The sequence below is a fragment of the Drosophila guanche genome, unplaced genomic scaffold (genome assembly GCF_900245975.1).
Source record: "Drosophila guanche unplaced genomic scaffold, DGUA_6, whole genome shotgun sequence".
NCBI lineage: Eukaryota > Metazoa > Arthropoda > Insecta > Diptera > Drosophilidae > Drosophila > Drosophila guanche.
This window is the reverse complement of record NW_022995748.1, coordinates 5171475-5197325: the sequence shown is the minus strand read 5'-3', so window position 1 is coordinate 5197325 and position 25851 is coordinate 5171475. Positions and strand designations below refer to the sequence as shown.

The 25851-nt window shown below is 39.8% G+C and overlaps 3 protein-coding genes and 1 non-coding gene across 8 annotated transcripts; 2 read left to right on the top strand and 2 right to left on the bottom strand.

Moving 5' to 3' along the window:
- Positions 1-363: 363 nt before the first annotated feature.
- LOC117584521 (ras-GEF domain-containing family member 1B) lies at positions 364-23588 on the top strand. 5 transcript variants are annotated; one of them, XM_034273467.1, is made up of 12 exons: positions 366-930; positions 6774-7523; positions 7834-7944; positions 8130-8243; positions 9168-9364; positions 9442-9571; positions 9665-9805; positions 10786-10917; positions 11333-11476; positions 13378-13871; positions 15519-15685; positions 23409-23587. In XM_034273467.1, the coding sequence occupies exons 2-12, from the start codon at positions 7155-7157 to the stop codon at positions 23477-23479; spliced, it is 2070 nt and encodes a 689-aa protein (XP_034129358.1). In that variant the 5' UTR covers positions 366-930; positions 6774-7154; the 3' UTR covers positions 23480-23587. The 5 variants fall into 5 exon arrangements, with proteins under 5 accessions (XP_034129360.1, XP_034129361.1, XP_034129358.1 ...); XM_034273468.1 differs by having other exon boundaries at positions 367-431; XM_034273469.1 differs by lacking the exon at positions 11333-11476 and having other exon boundaries at positions 364-930; positions 23409-23588.
- An 867-nt stretch (positions 23589-24455) lies between these two features.
- On the bottom strand, positions 24456-24953 carry LOC117584268. The gene is made up of 2 exons (XM_034273080.1): positions 24683-24953; positions 24456-24603 (listed from the first exon to the last, which is right to left on the bottom strand). The coding sequence occupies exons 1-2, from the start codon at positions 24924-24926 to the stop codon at positions 24482-24484; spliced, it is 366 nt and encodes a 121-aa protein (XP_034128971.1). The 5' UTR covers positions 24927-24953; the 3' UTR covers positions 24456-24481.
- Positions 24954-25073: 120 nt separating this feature from the next.
- LOC117584267 lies at positions 25074-25624 on the top strand. Its single transcript, XM_034273079.1, has 2 exons — positions 25074-25439; positions 25493-25624. Exons 1-2 carry the CDS (start codon positions 25100-25102, stop codon positions 25600-25602), a joined length of 450 nt encoding a protein of 149 aa, XP_034128970.1. The 5' UTR covers positions 25074-25099; the 3' UTR covers positions 25603-25624.
- Positions 25625-25688: 64 nt separating this feature from the next.
- Trnas-aga lies at positions 25689-25770 on the bottom strand. Its single transcript has one exon. It is a non-coding gene; the product is annotated as a tRNA-Ser (tRNA).
- Between the last annotated feature and the right edge of the window lie 81 nt (positions 25771-25851).

Here is a 25851-nt window from a genome sequence, read left to right as displayed (position 1 = left end):
TTTTTCACAGCCAAAAAGAGAATTAGAGAGGCAAAGCATTCCCAGAAATTTGACAACAAAGCTGAGTAACAACGATATATTATCCAGATAAGAAATAAATAATTATGAACTATTTTGCTCAGTATCTAGCTGCTCCTTTGTATTTACACAGCAAATGTTATGTAGAAGTTGCGCTTGTTCCGCATAAGCGAACCTCTTGGAGCTTCGAGCATGTTCGATGGCAACCTGCTCCATCAGCAATCTCACAGCGAATTCCCTCCTTTATAACATTTATGGCGCTCTGGTCGCTGTTAAGGGTTTGGAAGCTTCAAACAGCTTTTAACATGCCCCCCGATGAGGGTGCGCACTTCAGTTCGTCGTGGATTCTGCAAAAGAGCGGTTTAGGGAGCGGATAGATCAGATTGGCGTTTTTTAGTGAAATATTAAAATCGGTAATTGATATACTAATATATTAGTCAGCAGACGCATTATAAAAAATTAGAAAATAATCCTAAAAAATATTAAACAAATCTGCGAACAAGGAGTAATGGAAATAATATTTTAGGAATATCATTAAGTGAGAATTAAGTGTAATGTGCGACGAAATGTGCGTGAGAAATGATAACAAAAATAGGCATCAGTTCTAAATCAGTTCCCTCCATTATCTTAATGGAAAGTGAGTTTTAAATATTGATCCCCAGCGTAAAAATTAATGTATGCAAGGAGTACCACGCCCACAGCTCTGCACGCAAATATTTCCCTTGAGAGCTATTTGTATTTATGGAATATCGAATACAGCTGTCAGCAGCAGGAGGAACCGTAGCGGAATTTGGCCATTTCTTAACAACAACAAAATCAATAAACATGAATTTAAATTGCTGAAAAAAAACGCCTCAACGGGCATAAATAAGTAGTATCGTATCATATGGTTCCGGCCGACTGGCTGCGCCAGTAAGTATGCAACGTTCGATTAACTTGTAATTTCAGAATTCCCAAACACTCGCCCAAATGAAGAGGATTTCTCATACTTTATACACTTTCAGAGGGTATTGTGATATTTTGACACTTCGCAAAAATAAATAATCTATGGAGATATAATTGCTTGCAAAGATTTTGATTGTTGTATCTGAAAGAGTGCCCACAGCGTCGGTTGTCTCATCTTCTTTTGTTCAGCATAAATGCACACTGTAAAGAGAAACAACAAGCAGCACATCGACAAACGAAGCCATATCTGTGACACCAGCTCCCGCGCCGTTCCACTCGAAAATGATGCATAATTTACGAGTTTCTGCCGACATTTCCACGCCACCCAATATGTGCCCGAAACTGTTTGCCTTCTCGCACATATCCCAGAGCATTTTTTGCCGTTTTCGGTGTTGCTGTTCGACTTTGTAGACTCTTTTTCCCTTTTCTGTCACTGACGTTGGCATGTCCGCTGGCAAAATTAAGCTCGGATATTGGATTGGTACTTATGGCTGTTAAACAATAATGCATTTTCAATTAATGAAATGAATGAAGTTAAATTAAGTGGGTGGAGAGTGCACCAGAGTGTCATGTTTGTGTATGCCATTTAAATCAGTTAGAAACTATTTTTTGAGAGCATTGTGATAAATCTTTAACAAATTATTATTGCACATATCTACATATCTAAATTCTACATAACTTCGGTTAACAGAGGGTTAGGGTCATTTTAATTGAATCAAAATGTGTATTATTTAGTAAATATTCAGTGTTTGATCGAATAACTTAATCATAACTCTACAATGAGCATAATTGAGGGAGAAGCCCTGTTGAGTTTCTGCAATTTACTTGCCTTAAGTTCAGCAAACACTTTGGTTTACCTAATCATAATGCAATTGTTTGGTAGCTCAGACAATTGTTCAGGGACTTATGTGCTTATGATAATGCATTTTGCGGCCGAACAATGAGAACATTAAAGCATTCAAATGGCAATTATAAAAGCTGAAGACATAATAATACCATAAGTTAAAATGTGCAGTTTTAGGTGAGGATTTTATGCAACTTCCTTGGAGTTTTATATGCCCAAAAGACTTTTGCAACACACACAAGAACAATATGTGCCGTTTATCCCTCTTTTGGCTAATTTCCGTGCACCAAAGCCATCTGCACCGATCCCTTATGCATTTGCATAAATACATCCGCCAGAGCAGCAAAACCCATCATCGATTTGTCAATTGTCTTGGCAATGCAGTTGCTAACATTCTGGCCAAAAAGATTGATGATGATGCCAAAATACTTTCAGACTTTGAGCCGATTTTCTTGACGTATTTTAACGGCTGCCATAAAAAAATGATGATACAAAATTTGCATGTCTAGGGTTTGGTTTTTATTGCGGTTGCCTGTTCGTGGACTTGGTCGATGCGGTGGTTGTAATGTATTATCCGATAAAACAATTTAAAAGTCATTAAATAAATTTTGCTGTCGCTGGCATTGTACCAATTTCGGGAGGACTCACATCAATGTGGGTGTAGGATCCTGTCCGATACGGGCTCTCTCTCGCTCACACAATTAAGAGCTGACCCAAATGCATTTTTTTATGGTCCAGCTACGAAAGTCAAAGTAATTTAATTTCGGTTTCTCTTTTGCGCCACTTTTATGACACAAACAGAGCAATGGCGTTGACAGTTTTCTGGTCGCGTTTTTATTTCATTTTTTGCAGATTTTTAACTTATAACCGTGGAGTGGAAAAGTATACTGTAGCTGTAGAAGTCCTTAAATGTGGCACGCGCAAATTCGGTTTCGACCCTACCATACTTTAATCAGCGGATTCTAAGAAGGAAGGAGAAATCTATTGAAAGTGATGATAATTGCACAGAAGTATTCGATTTTAGCACTTTGACTGTGCCACGATTTGAATGATTGCAACCTTTAAATCATTTAAAAACAACTCATATAATACTCCAATCAATTTATTGCATTATTAAATAAATAATATAAAATGCAATAAAGTGATAAATGTAAATAGAGGAATAACCACGGCAATGCACAACTGCAGGTTCGAATAAATGGCAAAAATATAATTGGTTTTCAATCCGTTTTGCAAAATAAGTAAAAACAACTCAACGAAACAGAAAAGCGAGCAAAGTGAAAGCAAACAAACGCAAGCCGATCAAATCAAATGTTAATGGAAAACGGGGGAAAAACAAGCAAACCCCAAGTGAAGTGGAGTGCAATCGATTTTATGAATTAAAATAAATTTAATTTCAAAACTTGAACAAAAATATTTTCTTAACAAAGTATAACTTTAATCATAGTGTATGTGTAAATATTTGTAGATAAAATAATGATGTGAGTTGGATGGCTATTTTGATATCCCAAACAACGGAAACATGGTGCAATTAATCAAATTAAAAATCCAAATAAATCATAAGTGCCAAGAGAGAGAGAGAGAGCCATTGTGCAGGCAAAGTAAATCTTATTTCAGCTTTAATCATTCGCAACCTATTTATATGCAAACCAAGTAAAGCCCAAGGAATTCCTTCAACTCCGTCTGAAACCCGTCTGCGGTTCGCATTTAGTTGCAAAGACTCTTAGCCTAGAACAGCGGAAATTCTTTGCCGCTTTGCTGCTTGCTGATTTCTGTTGTTTGTTTGCCAGCTAAATTGTTGCCATTTCTGCCTCTGCCACAGCTTCCTTTGTTGCTGTTGCTTGTTGACAACAGCGACAACGACATCAGTTTATTTTTTTGTTATCAGTTTTATGCTAATAGATTAGAGCACACTTGCAGCAGCTGCTCCTCGTCTCCGAAGCACCATTCCATTCCGCTGTGGAATGGGACTTTCTTGGAGTTTAGCCAAAGTTCAGATGGGTCTTAAAATATGCAAAGCATTTGAGAGTTTCAAGTATTCACAATCAAGATGAAATATTGCAAATTATTGAACTTGCCACGGCAAGGACATAGACCAATTTCATCGTTTGTGGTTTACCAAGCAAAAACAGCAATGCAGCTTTTGCTCTAATTATGTTATAAATACTGAAGCTTGGCGATGGGGAAGAAAATTTATTCCCGCCCTAAGAGGGACGAACAAGTGCAGCAATCAACTATTTTTGAGACCCTGCGGTTGGTTGGTTGAGCATTCAACATTCCTGGAAATTGTACTTCAGTTAATATGGGTTTAAATACGAGCCTCAGGCATTGTCTCGTGAGTTTCGGTTTACATTCCCCCAGCAAAACTTGCGTTATCAATATTTAAATTGCAAATATTTGACTGGCCAGCCCTTGGTCTGTCGACAGTAGTGCCATTATAATAGGCCTCTGCCTATTATTTCACTTCTTTGTCTATAGTCTTGTGTATCCAGCAATGTGGGCTTGTCCAGAAAGATGTGGGTGTGGCAAGCATCACTTGTAGTTAACTGAATAGAATTTTTTGTCGAGTATGAGTACATGGCATGAGACTTGTGTGTGTTCCGCCTTTGTTACGCTCACTTGAGCATGGTACAAAAACTTTGGAAGCAAAAACTGTAGGCAGATAAGGCAAAAACCCTTCGCACACACATAGCACACGGCATGGCAGACAAATACCAATCTTGTTGATCTCAACAGAACTTCACATAAATGTGCACATGTACGGACACAATTCACTTGTCTGTAAGCACCAATTATAAATACTCACTTTAAGGGTATCAAAATGTATTGTAAATGCGCCAATTCCTACTTCAACATTTATTTCGACGCAATCTCCTTTTCAATTGTAATTTTACAAATTTTCACTGGATTATGCAGTATAAATTGCAATAAATAGACACATAAATGCATTACGGTTAGCCCAAAAATTATTTTAGAGGCTTATTGAACAAATCTCCAGTGATAGCCATTCAAAGCTCGTTCATGATGCACTCTGACTATTTGCAAATTGACTACATTCATTCCAATAGCATACACTTTGTGTTTGTTGAACCGCTAAGCCTTTTATCCCTTTTCTCTTGTGACTCGGAATTGGCAACATTAAAATGCAGATTGTTCACAGAAATGATTTGTTATGCATGACTTATGTAATAGCCCAAAAATAAAATAGTACGCAAAAGGTAAAGAGACTCCCGCACACACAACACATGAATCTGGTTTCCTTAATTGGCAATTTGTGACTGACGCTGAGGCTGAGCTGAGGCTGTCAAAGAAAATGAATCTTAAGCAGAGCAAAGGAGCATTCGTTAAAGCAAAAGTGCCTGTGACTTTGATTTGCTTTTGTATCGATTTCTGCTTCTGGCATTGGCATCAATGGCATCAATGCCTCTTCCAGTGAATGGGGGCACAGCAACTGTATAATTTTAGCTGGCAAAAGCCAAGACTCAAACATGACGAGCCGGAATTAGGTTAACATAATGGAAATTTCTTGCTTTTTTGCCTAAGCAGCAGCCAGACAGGTGCGAGAAGATGAATTCATGTGCCTGCATATATTTATTATTTATTTATATTCCATCAAGATGAAGCAGCATCAAAGTGTGATGCCGGTATCTTTTGTGCGTGGCTGCCACCCGAGACCGTTTTCTTATTTCCGCATCAACGTAAGGGAAAGCTTAAAAATTTCCGCGCACGTGGAAATCTCCTCATAATATTCAAAACAATTTCCCCAGCATAGCCTGTTGATCGCCGTATTCTTAATGACACTTTTTAAGCGAGAGAAAAATATATTAAATTACTTGCTTTGGAGAAAAGAATGTTATCTACTTGGTTTGCCCATATATGTGGGGGTTTATGCTTATTGTTTATAAGTAAAGCTTAATAAGTGATTAAATAAGATATAACGGTACAAGAATTCGATTTCTGCGTCGTTGGTCGTCTGGTCCATGAAGCAACTATAAAGGATGGCCCGTCGGCTTTGTAGAGGGTGAAAGGGTGTGCAGAGAGAGAGAGAGAGAGAGAGCAACTTTCGAATAATAAGAGTACAAACTGCTCATACTGGCGTTCCACCACGGTCAGGGGGAAATGACGCGAGGAACGTTGCCGACGACGGGCCCTCCTTTACAGTTGCTTCATGTTTTTAGGTTGGGTAGAAAAGCTCCCTCGGCGCTGTCTCGCCGATCGGTTGTCCGCTCTCGCTCTTAATTCGCTCTCCTTCGTTTTCTCTTTGCGTTTGCTCTCTCATGTTTGGAATTCGCAGTGACGCGAATTCGCCCTTGCTCGTTTTGGTGTTTTGTCTAGGGATCGCAATTGGCAAAATCCAGCCCACATATATGTACATATATTTGAATGCACCATAAATCAATATGAATACGGGTGCAAAAACACAACATCAAAGACCACATATTTATATATTTTCTCCGTATTAAGTTCACAGCTAATCTGTAATAGCCACAAGAGCAAAGTTTCAACCTTTCACTCCATCCAAAGTAAAATCTAGGTCATAAATGTTTATTCATGGATAACCTTGAACCCAGCTATGCATCATTTATGCCTTTTTTTTGTATTTGCGAGCCTTTACGCATCTATAAATCAGTTCTGATTTCGTCTGCTGGTTGGGCCTTAACACATCTGCAGTGATTTAATGGTTTCCATGCTCTGCCTTCCCATCAGAACGTTTCGGTTACGCCCTTATTGATGAGGCGCACATGTCTATGGTCTGATGAGTTGCAAGTGGTCCCACAGGGATAATAACCCTAACCATAACCCTCACACGCATAGATACACTGACACTGATGCAGATATAGGCGGTGGCCAGTGATTTAAGCACTTGGGCGAAATCCACACGGCGTTTGAGTAATGTGCTGCGATAGAGCGCATAACTCCGATTTCACAACTCCATTTCTGATTTGCCTCTCTTTTTCGGTTGCAGGAAGAGAGGAAAAACCGAGAACTAATCTTGCTGGCCTGAAAATTGGAAAATCCACAAACGATAAACGGAATGAGGTGTCACCTAAGCCTACGCCAAAGGATTAAAATGGAATGCGAGAGTTGCTTGTTCAGCATCTAATCCTTCACCAAATTGACGTTTGATTGCCCACACCGACACCCATCCCCTACCTATCACCTACGTGTCCAGCCATGAGAAGAGGTAACTTTTCACCAGCCCGTTCCGTGCCCATGCATTAAAGAAGGAGAGGAGCCAGTCCGACAGGGACACCAACCCGCAGGCAGCCAACCCACACAGAACCAACCCCCCCCCCCCACACACACACACATGACAGCGTCAGGAGCGGCTGCCCGAACGTGACACATGGCGATGTACTTTTATGCCAGTAAGATATCCGCCATCGCCTGCGGCATGCGTTGCAAGCAGACCGTGCTGCAAAAATCGCGCGGCCAGCGGGATCGCGACAAATGTCGCCACCGTCGGCGTCGTCGCTGCCGCCACCCCAGCAGTAGCAGCAGCTCCGACAGCGATGACTGCTGCCTGGAAAACGAACCGGTACCATCTCTGGCGCCGACAAATGGTGGCGTTTTCTCTCTGGATGCCGGCAATCTGACAGCGGAGACAGCTCTCCTTGGCGTTGCTCCCGGGGGTCTGGGCATACGCTACAGGCGGCGACACAGCGCCGAGCAGTTGAGTGCATATGACTTGGAAATGGGGTTTCAGCAAATCGAGGTGAGTGATTACGAGAGGATGGCGAATTTCATGGTTTAATCATTTTTCATTTATGACAGTCATGTCTTGCACCACATACACTTTTTTTCTATGAATTTTTAAAGCAATTTAAAGCATTTGTTCAGTGATTATTTTCACAAATAAACGACAAGAAAATCTAATGATTTGCCTAAATTGTCATGTCAACATTTAAGCCTTTTGTTTTTAACCTGCATTTATGTGTATTCTCGTATGCACCTACAAACATTTATCCGCATTTGGAGTACGGGCACCTTATTATCCATTAATTTGCTCTTTGTTTTGTATGCAGCTTGCCGCAAAAACGGGCGGGCACAACCGCGTGGGTGTCGGTGACGATGTCGTTCAGTACGATGTGCCCAAAAATCGGCACAAACGCAGCCAATGTGATATTAATTTTGAGGTACGCCCTGCGGTAATTAAGCAAAACGTTTTGCCAAATGGCAATTTAATAATAATTTTCTGTTTCTGTGCCACACCCAAGCACTTAATTAGCTAAGTAAATGTGATTGGATTTTAGTGTCCTGGCTTTTTCCCACACATTTTCCAATTTAAATATATATTGACTGTTTGCATACTTTTTGACAGAGCTCGGTCTTGGGTTCCGGTGGCATTATGTACATAAATGGTAGAATAGTTTCTGGGCCATTGGACTCCCTGGTCGAGACGCTCATACCCAAAAATGTCATCGACTTAGATAAGGTAAGAATCATCTTTACTCATAAATGTTTCAACTATTTCCAATTTAAATGAATAAATGGCCAATAAATGGGCAAAGAAAAATAAATTCAAATTTGCAACAAAAACTCTGGTAAATATTGCAATTTCCATAGAATAAATAAATCAAGTTTCTTCGAACTTTTTCGTTGCAATTTTTATGCAATTAAATTAGGGTAAATGGTAAATATGAATTTGGTATATTAAAAACATACTTTAAATATTATTCTAAGCTGTTTGATTAGATTTTAAATATATTTTAAGAATGGCTCTAGATAAGGAAATTTGTTAAAAATCACAGGGAAAAGCGGAGGTAAAATTACTAATACACTTTTTTACATACCTCTCCTATTTTGTAAACGCCAAATAAATAACAAATCAGTTCCTACTTAGTTGCAAGCACTTAAAGCCGTTGAACTGGGCAACTGCCAAGTTGAATTTTCTGGCACGAGCCAAGAAACCACAAACCAAAAGGCAGCCAACGGACCAACAAACCAATTGCCAAACCCAAACCCAGACCCCAAACCCAGGCCCAACCTCAAAACTCGAACACAGGCACAGCCAAAGGGCAAACAGAACAGCGGTCTGGATACAGGACTTAGGACCACAAAGACCAAGTGCAAAAATAATTAATTCGTTGCCAACAAATCCAGAGATTTGCGCTTATTTTATAGAGCTGATGTGCGATGTCCTGCGGCAAGAGAAGTGTGTTGGGAAAAGGCAGATAGAACAAGAAGGAGTAAAGCTAATTGCTGACTTCTTTCAACTAGCTCAAGAGGCCTGACCATAGATTTGTATACAAAACTAGTTACAGGGTATCACTTTGTCCATCCCTTGTTCCCGCTAGTTTTTATTATGCTGCGTGGATAAATGTTAATTGAGTTTTACTTTTCTTTTATTTGTTTGCAGGAATTTGTATTCTCGTTTTTATTATCGTCACGCTTATTTCTGCGTCCCCATGAACTGCTGGGTAAACTATTGGACTCGGTACCTGATAGCGAATGTTTAGAATCATTAGTAGCCCTCTTGGCCGAGTGGACACTGAAGTTCCCCTACGACTATCGGGATGAGCGCATGATGAGCCATGTCAAACATATCGTTGCCAGGTGAGCAGACAGGAGTTCAATTTCCCTCTTGACGAACTCAACAAGAAGACCACTTGAACTCAATCTCCCTCTTGCAGATGTTCCAACTCGCATTTAGAGGCCGTTGTCTCCCAAATACTGAGTGCCTTACTAAAACGTTTGACTGATTTAGAGAGACATGAGGCCGACCTACGTGCTTGCCAACAGACCAACAGCACAACCGACAAGGTAAGTCTCGCAGCGAACCTCTGGCAGAGAAATCTGCCTAATCCCCACTTAAAATCAATGTCTTGTGTTTCTCCTTTTGCTTGCTGGCTCCAGATCGTAGTCGAAACAGCATTCAACTGTCCAACAGCCACGCAGCACGCACAAATTGTCTGCCGACTGGAGAAGAAATTGGCAAAGCACATTGGCGGCGAGGAATTCTTGCAGTGCAGCAGCATGATTCTGTTGGACAAACAGGTAAGTAATGGAGAAGAAGGAGAAGGAGTTTCAAGAAGGAGAATGCAGATTTTTGCTAGAAATTACTTACTGAGTCGTTATTGAGTGAAGAACAGTCAAAGCAATTACTTCCTAAGAATTAAATGAGGCTGTAAAAGTAATGCTCATATTAGTATTTTTTATGCCAATTAAATTACGAGCGTATTCTTTAACTTAAATGTTCTCTCAATTGTAAACGTTGCCCTCTGCATAAGTCAACATTTACCATAGGAACAATCTGCCCTTTTGCATACATTTCTCGTAGCACGCTCAGACAAATGCCCAAACACTCATATATACACTCGTACTCATACTCACAAGAACATGCAATTAAAATGACGACAAGCAGCTTCATTAACAATGCTCCCCCTGTAGGTTCACTCGCTCCACTCCACTCCGTTTCACTCCTCTGCACTTCCCACCTCCTTTCAACAGTTATTTTTTTAACTGGCTGTTCTTCTACCCTGCAGTCGTCGGGGTATATTGGTACCACTGAAAATGGGTGACAGAATATGTGTTCTAGATTTGTATGAAAACCTCGATCTTAATAGAAGTGATTAATTAATAAATCAAAGGAGATGGTCAGCCATATTAATGTGGGCTGGGTTTTGCCAATTGCGATCCCTAGACAAAACCCCAAAACGAGCAAGGGCGTATTCGCGTCACTGCGAATTCCAAACGGGAGAGCAAACGCAAAGAGAAAACGAAGGAGAGCGAATTGAGAGCGAGAGCGGACAAACGATCAGCGAGAGAGCGCTGAGGTAGACGAACGACGCAGAAATCGAATTCTTGTACCGTTAAACAATAAACATAAACAATAAACATAAACCCCCACATTTATGTCTTGCCAGTCAGTCCTGTTTGGTCGCCTGTAGCACAATTTTAATATTTGTTGAACTAAGTAATGGAAAACCATTCTCTATAGCATTCTCTGTATTGTGTTTGCTTTTTATTTAATGCAGAAGAAATGGGACCAACCATCCACATCGGGTGGACCACCAGGCGCACAGGATCCAAAGAAGACATGCAACCTGGAAACGTATCTGGATTGGTCGGCACGTCTCCGTCTGTTTGTTTGCAATGAGATACTGCAGGTGAGTGTGGATATACAGAAGGACAAGCAGAAAATGGGTTCATAACCATGTCGGGGTCCAAACCAGGCACGGTGCTCAAGTTAAACGTAGCGCATGAATCCTTAGACCCTGTGGATTGAATTAACATTCCCATGCCTGCTGCATATTCAGAGTACTACATGTCCAGGACTCACATGACTTTGCATGGCAGAAAGCAGGCAGCAGGCAGGCAGTCAGCAAGACAGGCGGAGAGTCGAGATGGCTTATAATTAATGCCGTTCGTAACTGTCTCATTGACAGTTTGCCAGTTGTCCATGTGAGCGACTCGTTAAAACTTCAGCCAAGTCACGTGGGTCCATCTTTTCCCGTGTGCCCTCGCCTGCCTTCATCCATTGGCAACGTCTAACTAACTTCCGTAATCAAATAAATCTTTCAGTGTGGTGGCATCGAGGACCGGAGTCGCACCGTTGAGCGGTGGAGTGGCGTAGCCCAGTACTGTCTGCTTGTGGGCAACTACAACAGCGCCACAGCCATTCTGGAGTCTCTGGAATCACCCGCGATAGCAAGGCTGAAAATTACGGTGAGTTCAAAGCTGAATCAACTGTCAAATGTTATGATGGATTATTACAATAAATTGCTGAATAAGTCTGTATTATGTTGAATATTTTGCTTGTTTCATATGTTTAACTTTTGATAGCTTTAATTCCTATACACTTTCGTCTGTCGTCAAATATACATAAATCTCTTCCGTGCATTACAAACTTACATCCCAAAATCTTGGGCATAAAGATTCGGCCTCGTCCACAATGCAAGCCAAGGGAGTACTTTGCCTCAAGAAACTTTTCTCTTTCTCTTTGCTCCATCATTTTCTCTTAGTCTTCTTGTGTGTGTGTGTGTGTGTGTGAATTTCTTTCTGCTCGAGGTTTTACCCGATGCCTAAGAAATTTGTTCGTGTCAGCAGATATTTATGCAGTCTAATGCATTTTGGCAAAAAGGAGCTTAAAAGATTTAGGACCATGATCTGGTTTTGGTCCATCGATTTCTAGTCAAATATTGAAAGATTTAATGGTGTTTCCATATACTTTATTCCATATTTTCGCACTCCCCCGTAAATGGCATTTGTTAGCAACCTAAATGAATTATGTTGATTTGTATTGGTCATATCTCTCCTGCATTTATACTCACTTTTTAATTTGACATTAAATATTACAAATAAATTTTCAACATTTTCTGTGCCACGTTGTCATAAAAGCGAAAGTTTTGAAACCTTCTCTGTACTTTTGCTTGCACTAAGGTTTCCCTCTCAAAAAAAAGGAAAAAAGATGTGCATGAATAGGGCGATGACAAGGCCCAAGTAACCACAGTTTCGCTGTGGTCCAATTACATCAGGTTTATATGCATAAAGAGTATATTTACTCACTTATTTGGCGCATTGCCCACTCTTTTCGGCGGGTTGCCGCTTTCAACAGTCCTTCAATAGGCCGCAGCGTGCTGCCGTGCATTCAGCTAGTTTTCATAAAAAAAGAACTTTTTAATTTGTTAATGGATTACGCTTTTTTTCACTTTACTCTTTTAGCGCGGTTTTTCCCTTTGTTGTCGGCACATTTTAACACCAGGCTTTTGGTTTCTCGTGCCATTTATAAGTAAATATTCACGAGGAAAAAATCAAGCTACAAGTTACTTACTGCTTAGTTTTGATCATCAGCTTCAATGCATATTCTCGTAGATTTAATGCTGGCCTTCGCCACACTTTCTCTACCTTAATTTGAATCATAAAATGTGTAACACCCTGCACAAGTCTGGTTGCTGGTGCAATGCGCAGCAAGAAAAGAATAAAATAAAAACAAAAATATATAAAAATCCCAACTGCTCATGCAAGAGAATTTCATAAATTTATAGAACTATGTAAAATGGTAGCCATGAATAGTTTTGGGGAGTGGGAGTGTCTGCATGCATTTTGTTACAGAGATATATTTCAATGGTGGCTGCTGACATTTTTATGAGTGTCCATTGGCCGACGGCAAAAGAGTGGCAAAATATCTGCAGAAAATAAAATAATTTTGCTTCTTAGCCAGGAGCTTTTGACTGACAAAAGAAAGTCCCTTTTCAGTGAAATGAAAATAAATATTCGAAATCTTTCAAGATTACATTGGGTCACACACCATTTAATGGCTAAAGAATTCCCCAAGTGGTATTCCCATGATGACTTTAGAAATCCTAATTAATATGTTAACAGCGAGAGACCAAATCAGCTCGTAAAAATCGATCTAAAGCTTTTGCGCGCAAATTACAAACATAAAACTCACACAAACAGAACAAACACAACCACAATCAGACACAAAAAAAAAAAGAAACACAAGCAAGCGAAGAAATACAATACAGAAAATAAAATGGGTGGAAGCTCAGGGCAGAGCTGGATAGGGGCCCATCCAGATTACAACTACAAATGATGTTCATTTATGGATTTCGATTTGATTACAGTGGAGCAAATTGCAAGTGACGTGCCAACAACTGGATTGCATGCAGCGACATGCCGAGGGACACGGTCATTTGTGGCAGAAACAGGCAATCGTCTTAAATGAACAAGGCCAGCCACAAAGTCTCAAGACTGATAAGCAGGCTAAGGACAAGTCATCCACATCAATAGGAGGAAAAGCAACATCAACATCTACATCAGAATGTGGAGGAGGAGCTACCACATCAATGGACTTAGATGAGAGACCGTCGACGAGTGCGAGTGTGATTGGGCATCCAGTTGGCATAACAGGCACTTCCGCTATGAATGCAATGTCGGCACCGGAAACAGCGACACTGCCTGTGGCTGGCAACAGCAATGCGGAGCAGCCACCAACATCATCCCCTGCCACGCCATTAACTGGAACGGCACTGGGCAAACCCAATGATTGGGTTGTTATTCCAGTGTTTGCGGATATTGTTAAATTGGCATTGGGCGAACGTGAGAACTGTTTGCAGCGGTAAGTTTAATTTGCCTGGAACTGCGCAACATTTGATGATGCATCATTGCTTAGTCTGATGGTATATGATACCTTTCCCTTTCAAGAGCACTTGAATTTCGCTACACATTAAAGATTCAGTATGAAAATCACATTAATTTATCCAACAAGAAGGCAGCATCGCCAGAAAACATATCGTGTTATAGCAGTGGAAAAGAAATATCTTGGCTATGGGGTCCTATGATTAATATATTTTTTATCCACATCGACATCCACAAGCAATTGGAATTCTTAATAGGCTTTCGTTTGAAAATTCAGAGAGTCATTTGTATTTATATTTATTTATGTTTTATATTTAATTCACAGCACAATATGCGAAACAAGGTCTTTAAAAACATTGTTTTTTTCTTTATGTCATTGAAGAAACGCGTTGAAGTGTGAATTATTTGGCAATACACACACGAACATATTAATTTCCCATATTGTGGAGCATTTATTTTAAATGAATTTTAAAGTGTGTGATGGAATTATCAGATGTACAAAACACTTTCATCAATATTCAAGCCTAATAGTGTTTGTGCTTTTATGATATGTTTAATTTGCTTTTATTATACTTTAAATATTTTATTATAATTTGGGCGTTCAGAAATGAATAGAGAATTGCGGAAAAATATTCAAGTTAAATTTTCCCATGAATTATTCTATTGGTGTAATTTACTTATTTTATCATAATTGAACAATTTCATTGGAAACTAAATAAAAGTGCCGCCATGTGCTTCCCTGCAGTTTGCTATCAATTAACTCATCTGACTGACTCTTATCACATGGATAGCATTTACCACGTAAATGCCCACTAAAACAATCCATGTTCCCCCTGCAGTCCCACCATGCGTATTAGTCCCTTTGGGCCCCAACGATACCCAGCAGAAACAAACAATTTAGCATGCTCCAGCAACCAGGGCACAGTGGTCACAATTGACCTCATTAGGCACGCAGGCACACCATTCAAAAGAGCACGATGCATATGTACGAATGTACATGCGTAGAAATTATAAATTCATAGAGTCTGCGCTTTTAAACTGAAATATAATCTGAGCGCAGAAAAAGCAATACCTTTCGACTCAGACATACCCACATTTTATTTCTTGTGTGTTTGTTTTAAAAGAAGATATTATAGAGCCCACATTTCCAGAAGAAAGCTCTCAGAAATATTTAGTTAAGAGATCTCTTCTGTCTTTTACCAACTTGCATGCTAATACAGGATGCTCTGAAATACTTCGCACAAAAACCGAAATAACTTTTGCTCTTCCATTCATCTATTTTCAATGTCGCATTGAGTTCCGCAGTGAAATGAACCGTAAAGCGACGTTTGTATGAGCTAATTAAACGGGGCCGATGCTGCATTGATTGCATGGCAACCAGTAAACCTCTCTCGGTTCTCTTTTCCCTTTCAATTTCCCCCCACATTTATATTTTCCCCGTTAAGCCTCCACCACCCTTTGACCATTTGAGTCCTGCGCCATTTTGCATTGCAAATAAAGCCCATGACTTTTTATCATCGAGCAAAACATACTTTTCTCACTCGCTGCCACTCTTTCATTCTACCCCTTCTTTACACTCACTCATACCTTCGTTCTGTTCCCCTCGTCTCGTTTTTTATGTGTGCAGCTTGCAAAATGGCCACATCAATATGGCGGCCTTCGATCGAATGGCGGCTATTGTCGGCGCGTTCACCAAGCACATGCAGGCGATGAAAACAGCACAGACGCCTTCCAGCGGGGAGTACGAACACTTTTGCCGACATATGCAGCAAACTACAAAACTCGGTGAAGCGGGTAAGTAAAATTCGCAAAAGTCGAAAACTTTGCCTTTTCTCCCCCTGTGCCTTTTGTGTATGTTCCATGAGTGTTTGGATTTTTTACTTTTCGTTTTTTCTGCTTTTCTACTCTGGGTATTTTATCGCATTTTTCCACATTTTTCACTGACACTCGGTGCAGCAAAGTGTTTTGATACCCTCACGAAAGGGGGTTATTGTGACCTTAAGTTTTTCAGTGCATACAAATGGTTACTCTTGGGCAAGAAAAATAGTTGAAATAGTCCATTGATTCCAGATTTCAATTAATACAAGCTTAGAATGCTTAGAACTAAGATTTGGAATCTAATAATTTGAAACGTTTCAACGTATTTCACTCTGAAATTGTGTGCAGTCTTTTAAAAGCCATTTGATATTTGTAATTAAGATTGTAACTAGTTATAATTTCAATATTTCGATTTTCTATATTTAACTAGGGTTTCAACATTTAGCTCTTCACCCAAAAAAGCGTATTTCTGAACTCCGTCCCTCGCTGCAAGCTCGCTTTTCTCAGTTTTGTGTAAAGTTTAAGTACAGTGGCTCAATGGCTGCCACTGTATGCTTATGTAAAAGCAGGGGGGCTTTAAACTGTTTAAATGCCCAAAAAAAAACTTTTTAATAGTTCGCTGAAATTCGCTAAATTTGCTAAAAACTGTAAAAGAGCTGGAAGCCAATTGTGAGCCAAAGAAAGTTTATTGAAAACGGCCAGAAATTTAAAGCGTTTTTACTTTTCCAACGCTTACTTTATATTGAAACTTGTATACATTGGTAAAAATGTGCATATGTATGTACATACCTAAATTCATACATATGTAGAAAGGCAGAATTGAGCTTGTCCGATCATGTCTCCAGCCTCAAAATCCCTCTCTTTATTTTATGAGTCAGCTTTTCGTCTCCCAAACTCACCCACCCTCGCAATTGCAAACATTTCATTTCACAACGCGTTCGACTTTTTGGAAGCAACAACAACACAACGTTGATTTGTCGCTACCTGCTTTCATGGAACATGTACCGTTGGACCCTTGGGTGAAGTGAAGCTGCTTTGTTGTTGTTGCTGCTTTCAAGATAACGAAGCTGAGGGAGAGCAGAGAAATGCACGTACATACAAATGTATGTACATACATGTGAAAGAGCGTGAATGTGTGAATTGGGGAGAAGCAAATCTCACACATGAAATCAAGGTGGGGGAGTGTGTGTTCGCGAACATGATCGGACATGCACAATTCTGTATTTCAATGTTGCGAATCCAACCGGGTATACCAATCGGTGGTAAGAAAGTCTTCCCACTAATTGGATTGTGCATGAAAATGGAGAAGAGAAGTAACCTTCAAGCTTTGAGAAAACACAATAAGGTTTATGGACGACTTAAAAAAAAACACTAGAAACCATGGAGTTGTCTTCACAAAATTAAATTAATAACATGCTAGGAAAAATATACAAAACATACGCGAGCAAACAGGAAGTTGCGAAATTTAATTTGAATTAGTATGCAGCCGGCGGAATAAATGTTAAAAGAATTTTTTCCACCAAGAAGCCAAGAAAAAGTCCAACATGAACTTCAATTAATCCGCGCATCCTCAACCTTCGGGATACAGCACACTTTATTCGCAGAGTAAATACAAACAGGAAAACTTCACATATCCCCAGGCCTCAGACAACACAGAAGCGAGATGAAAAAGAGATGAGCTCCAGAGAGCAGGCAAACCAACAAAAAAACTACGTTAAAAATGCAACAAAAGTTGCAACAAGGTGCACCACGTGATGTGTTTTCTTACTCATTTTGGTTTGGTTTTTTTTTAATCCTTCTTCGAGCTGTCAGCAATGCCCAGCAACTTGATATATTTTTCACAGAATGTACACATGACAAAAAGACCTGAAAGAAATCCCCAAACTAAAGACAGTTGGGGAGAAGGAAGAGGTTGTGTCACGTAGCAGAAGCATGTTGCATGAAAGCGGGCAAAGACATCAAAAAGGAACAAGAAAGTTCAGAAATGAAAGGCCACAGAGCACATAAGGACCCACGAACTCATTTTAAAACCAGGCAGGGTAAGGCAACTTTTGAAGGCTCCAGCTACTGGCAAAACCAACAACCAGAGGCATAGAAAAAAAAATTATAAATGGTAGCCGAATCAATGAGTACCCTGTCAGAACTACAAGTATTCTGAAGATTCAAGACAACCATGTAATATACAAACGTATCTCTAATTCAAAATACTTTTTTTGTCAGGGTATTAAACCCACATGTGAAGCATAGAAAGAAGTTGTCTTCGGGTGTTGCGGCAAAACGCATCTTAACAGCAACGGAAGCTAAAGAAATAAATGAATGAAAACTTATGGAGGAGAACTTTTTGCGGTGTGTTTTTATGCCTGGTAATTCAGCAGGCTCATCCTCCTCCGCAGCATAGGCCTGAGCCTCGGGGGGGAAAACTTTATCGGTGAGTGCATAATGATGGCGGCAAATGAGATTTACGACGAAAACCCAAAACGAGTGTGGGTCCTTCTGGCTAAACTAGTAAACTCTGCTCACCTTTGAGGAGCGGAATTTAATCCGCATTTAGCGTTAAATAATATTTTAGTTTAAACAGCTAAATTTAGAGAGAATATTATTCTCCTTTTTTCACCCACAGTATTATAATGTGTTTTATGGCATATGTTGGGGAAACGTTAATTTAATTTATTAAATTGTATTTAAATTCTTCCTAGATTGCATTAAAATATAAACAAAAAAGTTTAGAATTTATGTAGATTTAGGCATGTGGCGTGTTCCAGATTTGTTTTTGTTTATGGTTTTAGGCTTTAGCCAAGTTTTAGTTGATAGTTGGTCCTGTTATTGTGGTTATATTTGTTTTTGATGTCGCATCGATGACAGACTTGTTTTTCTGGCTAAATGGGGTTCCTTTGCAGTTATTGTAGTTGTTTAGCTAAGTCAACCGAGCATCTTCTAAATCAGCTTCCTCAGCGTATAACCAAACTAAGGATACTGTCCCGCAGCTCAGAAAAGTTTAGCTAAACTTGAAGCCAACGTCAGCAAACGTAAATGCAAACGAAGTCCCTGCGAAAAAGTCGAATAAAAGTTTATTTCCAAGTTTTGATGCACTTTCGAAAACTGTATAAATAAATTTAGGGCTTCTCTTCTCTTTTTTTTGGGAGTGCTTGGTGGATGTTGGTTTATGGTAAGTGCATTCTGTGCCAAGCCAACCTATTGACCAACAGGAATGGGTTTTTCCGAAGAAAGATCTATGTTAATTCTTTGGAAGCTGAGAATCTTCAGGAACTTTTCGCGTATCTGCAGCTATATAGCTCGAATTTTTGTAGTTACTCTTAATGCAAGGAATGCCAGCTTTATTGAGAACTGGGAATAACCCCCAGCTGTTCTATCATGTGGGATTTCACCCACCACTCCAATCTGACATAATCAGTTGATAACCTCCTGCTGGGAATGAACTGAGAATTCTTGTTGCTGTAATCTCTTGGGTGGCACAAAAAGGAAACACCAAACTGACCCACACAAAGGCTTTATGGTTGCGAGTTGTAAGAAGAGCAGCGGGCGATACGAGTATTCCACAGATAGGGAGATACGGGAAGCAAAGAAGAATGGAAAAACTTTAATCGACTGTCTGGCAAATTAAATGTCTTTAATCAACTTGCTTGCCTCCATCATGCTGGCTTTATAAACGCTCGCTGAACTTGCTTTTTTCCAGCCTTTCTTCCTTTGTCTATTATACTTTGCTGCCGGATGGACCCATTTTACAGCATTTTCAGTTTATTTCCAACAACTAAATATGTGTCTCAGTTTCTTCTAGTTTTTATTTGCGTAATCTTTATGGCCGCATTCTCGAAAGTTTTACCTGACAAAACAACAACAACAGCGAAAAAGCAACAACATAACTCAACTGGAAGTCTCTCCCTTCTCTGGCATTTTTTAATAACAATCCCTTAATACAGAGTTAATCGTCTGGTGGTTTACCCTTGCGGCTTACCCAGTTAAGACCCTCGAAATGTTGGGGGAATGCGAATCCATAAGAAGTAGCAGTTCTCATTGGCTTTTTTTAAAGGAATTTGGTTATCTTTTTCCGCCCAGAGTGGGGTCATAGATACAAGATAGAGACCCTCCGTTTCCCCTCAATCCATCACTTCGCAGGGGAGATTCCACCAGAATAAAGATTATATACCTCTTCCAGATTCATTTTACATTTGTAAACGTAAAGACAAGATAAACTTTCAAATGCCTTGCCAAACAATTTCGCAAAAACTAAAGGAACAACAAAAATGCTTTCGAAATGCCATCAAAGGATCACAAAAGCGTTTAATTGTTTTTCCTCTTTGCTTTGCCTATTTCTTTTCCTTGCTTATACATTTTATTTAATTTATTTTGCTTTGAAAATCTAACTCGTTTGTTCTACTTTTGGTGCACACTTGGCTATGAAGCCATGAGCATTGTTATGTCAGGAACGCACTCCATGCCCTCTCGCTCTATGACGGCATGTGTTACGACTGGAAAACGTAGAAAAATAAGGGAAATACAAATAGGGATGCATCGCTTGCATCAACAAAAATAAAGAAAATCCTGCTACCACATGACTGCGACACAGAGGCCCGTCTCTATGGGAACAGCCTCTTCGTGTGCTTCCCTGACTCCCCAAAGGGGCGACATGCCGGAGCAGCTGTGCCTATTGGATGGCGCACGTCTGCTCCGGCATGACACAGGAACTCGAAAGCAATTTCTCGAAATTCCAGAGCGAACAGCAGGCAGAAATTGCATTTAGATGTGCGAAGAAAATTTGCTAAAAATAATATTTGCTGGCGAGGGAATTTGAAATGAAAATGTTTATCTTTAAACGTAAAATGCATTTACGATTTTCTCGTAAAATAATAATCATATCGTGTGTCAAATGTCAGGGCCACATAGCGAAGCCAAAGTTCAATTTAGATATAAAATTAATTGTTAGTAGCTTGAATGCCAGCAAGTCCAATGAATTTCCCACAAGCATCCACAACACCAGAACAAACATTCTAGAGCTCCTTGGTTTGGGGAATTTAAGTGCAATTAATTTGTATCCATTTGTTTGGGTCTGCCTTGTGCATCTGTGTGCTATTTCAATTTTGCTCATTAGGCCTTAGATATGGTAATTTGCGCAGCAAGACCAAGTCCATATGAAGCCCCAGTCTCACCCAACAACTGGCACAATTATCCTTAGCTCAATGGCAGTGCCATATCATTGACCAAGTCCCATCATCATTATTATCATCATAGTTGGGAGATGCCTTTGGCTAGCTCTTCGTCTTTTGTGTCTGTTGTTTAATTGCAAAATTAAATTATAAATTTCGAAAACATGGGAAGTGCGTGCAGTGGTTTTGGTATTGCTTGAGGCAGAGGTTTTCACATTTGCTTAATGAATAATTAGCATTGAGTATTGATCCCAAATAAAGAAATCAAATTTATGTTTAAGAGCATTTGAAGTAGCTCTAAAATACATATACAAAATACCTTTTTCTATGTTTAAAATCAATATCATTAAATTTTCAAATGACAATTTGATTTTCGAAAGCAATGCCGTCCGTTTTGTGTATTTCCAACAGTGGAAACTGTGCAGATTTATATTGTTTTATTCACTGTCGTAGACATGGACCTGACAGTCCGGCCGACAGTTCAGACATTCCAGATAAATACAAATAGATAAAAGGAAACTTCTCTTAGTAACTGTCCTCGGCCAAACCCCAATACTTGCAGCATCTACCTTCCTAAGCCGACTGACAGCAGCACGTTATTGGTATTCAGCTGCGGGCAGTTTTCATTTTGGGTGTGGAAAAATGACCATAGACTGGTCCTGTTATTTATCACCTGTCTGGTATGTCATTCTTCTTGAACACTCCTCCTCTCAGAACAATTTTACAGCAGTCTACTGTTTGTTCTCAGTGCTCGGGAGACAAGCAATTGATGCCTCACTGAGCCAGCAAATAAAATATATTGTGTCTCGGTAACTGAGGGAAAACTGAGCATGAACTCTCTCCTGGATATTCCCACCGCAATCAAAAATCAAAGCCCAAGCTTAAGTTTCTACAGCATATGCATACATACGGGTATATGAATTGCAATCAGCTTGAGGTTTAATTTGTTATTCCACACCAAAATATATTCTGATATTTTGAGAATTTTATATTTAACTCCATCTGACTGACTCCCAGGCTTTTAGCCGCTTGTTAGACACCACGAGTATGGTGTGATACGGTTCGCTACTATGTTTGTAGACCGTAAAAATAAGTACCAAAACAGGAACGAACCGAACCAAATAGAAACGGAAAAAACAAACCAAACTGAACCGAATCGAGCCGAGCCGACTCAGAAATGGGGAAAATATTTACACGCCACACACGACACCATTGAAACCGAACAAGAAAAAAAGGGCTGAGGGAGACAATGTTGTTGCCAGGCCGAAGTATGTTTTTTGCTGTTCCATAACCAGAGGCAACGTTTCCTTCATTGTAACGGGTGCTGAGTGTGGCAGGGGCTTTGCTGTTGGCACAACTTGAAGAGAATTTTCAGAGCATGTTCCAGGCGGATGTATTGTAGCTTTTTTCTGCTCAAGCATACGTAGAGTTTGTGAACACAAATCCTATAAACTCAAACTAGAGGATAGAGGACAGAGGATGGCCTGCAGTGGGATGCCACATTTTGTGGCAAGTCAAGCGCACATCTGTTGACCGAAAGCGCTGCCCAAACGAGGATGCTTCTCCAAACATTGTAAAATTTTAATGGGCTCATGGTGTGAACTGGACATTGCACCATGCTACACTTCTCTTCACTGAGAAATGTACAACAGTTTCTCTTGACCGCTAGCTAACCCATTCCCCAACGACTTCCAGCTCAAGTTTTTCCACTTAAACGCTTTTCGGGCTTATGAATATGTGTGTGACCGATCGTCAAGTAAGAGCAAACAAATCTCAGTTACAGATTCAGCTCCTCGTCTTTATTCCTGGCCATATGCAAAATAAATTCCTTAAAAACTGGCATAAATTAAATTGATAATTGAGCGAGGGAAAATCTAAATATTGCCACTTTCTGGCCTCATAAATTTTAACTGTGTTTGCCCAAAAGTTTTGTTTACTACGCTCTCCGCGTGCCTGATAAAAATAACTAAACAAATGACTAGCCCTCAAGGCTTCATCGCATGCCATCGAACACGTGCCAAAGCAAAAAAGAAATGGAAAATGGAAAAGGCATGCTAGTGGTAGATAGTCGTAGGTGTAAATACACTATCGACTCTTCAGATATTTGTACTTGTGCAGGTTTGTGAGAAAATATTTATACACACTTCTAAAAATATATTTTAAATCTGCTGAAGCTGTTTAAAGATTCCATTTATCATTGTCTCAAAGCTAGTGGCAACCTTCTTTCCCTACTGAAATTCCTTGACCTCTTGTAAGGGTATGCAAATATCAAAAATTTCGACACGCATCGTTGAGATTTTTTGGACAATTTGGAGTGTGTACGAGTATTTCCTTGTTTGTGAGTACTTTGGGTCCATTCATGTGTCCGCTCGAGTGTTCTTTTCAATCAAGTGGAAACAGAAACTTAAATAACAATTTCTGGCTGTGTCCATTTTTCGCTGACCCACAAACATAACAAAAAACGAAGCTTGTGCCATTGCTGATACTATTTCTAACCAAATATTCCACTAACGACTGTGTTTTGTTTTCTTTTGCAGAACTAATGATGGCCTCGTTCGACTGCGAGGAACCCAATAATGCTGAAAAGCTAATGTATGATCTAAACTAGCCCTAAGCTGAATGAATGTTTTAGTTTTAACTAAATAGCATAAACGACTAAGAAGGCATTTAATGTTACCTAAAGCGACTAGTGTTTGTATATCTATGTAGGTAAATATGTATGTGCTAATCAGTAGTCCCTAAGAAGCTAACTTCTAAATATTTGTAAGAACTATTGAAACATACACACAAATATGTGTGTGTGTGCATGGACATTGAATATGTATAAACTAACTAAATAAATAATACATTTGGCATACAAGACAAGACGTGGCATTCCTTAAATAATAACGATACATTTTCCAGCACTCTCTCACTGGAAATGTTTAATGCTATAAAACGCTGGAGTATTGATCATTCGATCAAAATTTAATATGCGAACTCACGAGTATAGTAAATAATTTCAGATACTTGGGAAATAATAAGAACTGCGTGCCAGGTTGGTTCTGAATTTATTTACCGATCATTTAAGAAGTAATCAATTAAACAGCTGCTACTTTTGTTTCCCAGTTTTGAAGGTTAAATGCAACATTCAGCAAACAAACTCACCAGCAACATCTGTACACAGAAATGTGCATGATAATTTACGACTTACATTTACAAACATGCAACCAGAAAGGTGGATTACCTTTAGGATACTCAGACCAAAAGCCATACAGATCAATCCCTTCCAGCGTGGCTTCGTAGTTCTAACACCGATATTCTCCTTTGGGACATCCAAACAAGATGAAAAAAAATTCTGTATGCAATATACGAAAATCTTAATCATTTATTTATTATTTAAATGGATTTAAAAGAGACATTTTGGTATGCCAATTGCAGTCACGAATTGTTGTTTCCTAACTTCTGTAGATTCTGTTAAGTAGAGCAGGAAACATCGAAGCATATTCAATGTGAATTCCTTCGTACTCTTCAGAAAGAGATCTCTACATTGGTTGGATCACAAGTGCCACCCACACCGGGATATAAAATATAATCCAAAAAAATACTTTAAATACTTTGAATAATTTATTTAGAAACAAACATCTTTAACATTCAATTGACAGAACTTGTCACAGCAGTTGGAGTTCTTGTGGGTTAGGATATTAATGTCCAGGCACTCCTTACGATTGCGATTGGGTAGCCTAAAGAGAGCTGAAAAGGGAAGTAAGGATAATATGAACATTAATTCGGTGTATTATTAAAATATATATTACTATTGGGGTCGACTTACGCAGCTTGTTCTTTTGATCGCGACACGAGTTGATATTTTGGATCTCAGCTGGACAAGTGAGACACCAATTGCAGGGTTTGTCCCACTCGGAACAGGTGAAGTCGCAGACGCATTGATAGCGCAGAGTTCCGCTACACAATGCATTCGTATTGGTCACCACCGGACAGAGATTGTTTGAGCAGCCAAATGCCAACTCGGTTGCAATGAGCAGGAGCAGCAGACCCAGCAGAACCTTCACAGCCATTTCGATCACGTTTGGGTTCTTTGGATGAGTGCAAGCTCCTTTTATAGTGCCCCTTGGCATTTCTTGATCTATTTTTGTCCGGCAACATTTGTGCAAACAGCAGAAAATCCATCGATTGGGAGGGTATAAAAGCCGGCGATTTTCCACGATCGATTAACTGTTCTTTAACCAACATGGAGGCCACACAAGTACTGCTGCTGCTCCTCTCTTTGGCGACGATTCTTTGGGTCCCGATCTCGGGCTGCTCCCAGGCCTGCCATCCGTTTACCGGTCTAAATGCCTGCCGCGATCCTGGCATCACGGAGCCGAAACTGCCGCCCCGCGATAATGCCTGTTGCGGCCCCCACTGTGTTTATACGTCACCCAATAGAGAAGGTACTTGCTCTAATACAAAGACGAATCGCTGTCTCTTGGACACAAGTTGTTCGAACGGATTGGCATTTAACTTCGTTTGCATCTCTGGCTGTGAACTCCAGACTGTCAACGAGGGAAGAATCAAAAAGGGGTTCGCACGTGAGTCCATGTCTACATTGGATGTACCTTTTCACTAAGATTTATCCTTACAGCTTTGCTACCTTTTAACTACAAGAAGACCGTTTGCAACGAACTCAACAAGAAGTGTGGCATCAATTGCTGTTGCCGCGAGTTCTGTCCGAAAAAGTTTTGTAAATTTTAATAAATATTTTTAAAAAAAGTTATCAAGAAAAGAAAACAAATTAAACCTCCAAACAACAGGAAAACAAAAAGATGGTTTTAAGTTTTCGCAGCCGGTAGGATTCGAACCTACGCTCCCAGAGGGAATCTGATTTCTAGTCAGACGCCTTAACCGCTCGGCCACGGCTGCTTCTTGATGAAGTCGCGTAGAATGCTTATTTTAACGGACAGAATTGAACCCTTATTAAAATGACTAAATAACATGGCATTG

Excerpts from the sequence above, each read along its gene's own strand:
- LOC117584521 (XM_034273467.1), top strand. The coding sequence starts at position 7,155 with ATGGCGATGTACTTTTATGCCAGTAAGATATCCGCCATCGCCTGCGGC. Across the intron at positions 10,918-11,332 it reads TTTGCAATGAGATACTGCAG|TGTGGTGGCATCGAGGACCG; the intron begins GTGAGTGTGGAT and ends TAAATCTTTCAG. Across the intron at positions 13,872-15,518 it reads CGTGAGAACTGTTTGCAGCG|CTTGCAAAATGGCCACATCA; the intron begins GTAAGTTTAATT and ends TTATGTGTGCAG.
- LOC117584268 (XM_034273080.1), bottom strand. The coding sequence starts at position 24,926 with ATGGCTGTGAAGGTTCTGCTGGGTCTGCTGCTCCTGCTCATTGCAACC. Across the intron at positions 24,604-24,682 it reads CGATCAAAAGAACAAGCTGC|CTCTCTTTAGGCTACCCAAT; the intron begins GTAAGTCGACCC and ends TTCCCTTTTCAG.
- LOC117584267 (XM_034273079.1), top strand. The coding sequence starts at position 25,100 with ATGGAGGCCACACAAGTACTGCTGCTGCTCCTCTCTTTGGCGACGATT. Across the intron at positions 25,440-25,492 it reads AATCAAAAAGGGGTTCGCAC|CTTTGCTACCTTTTAACTAC; the intron begins GTGAGTCCATGT and ends TTATCCTTACAG.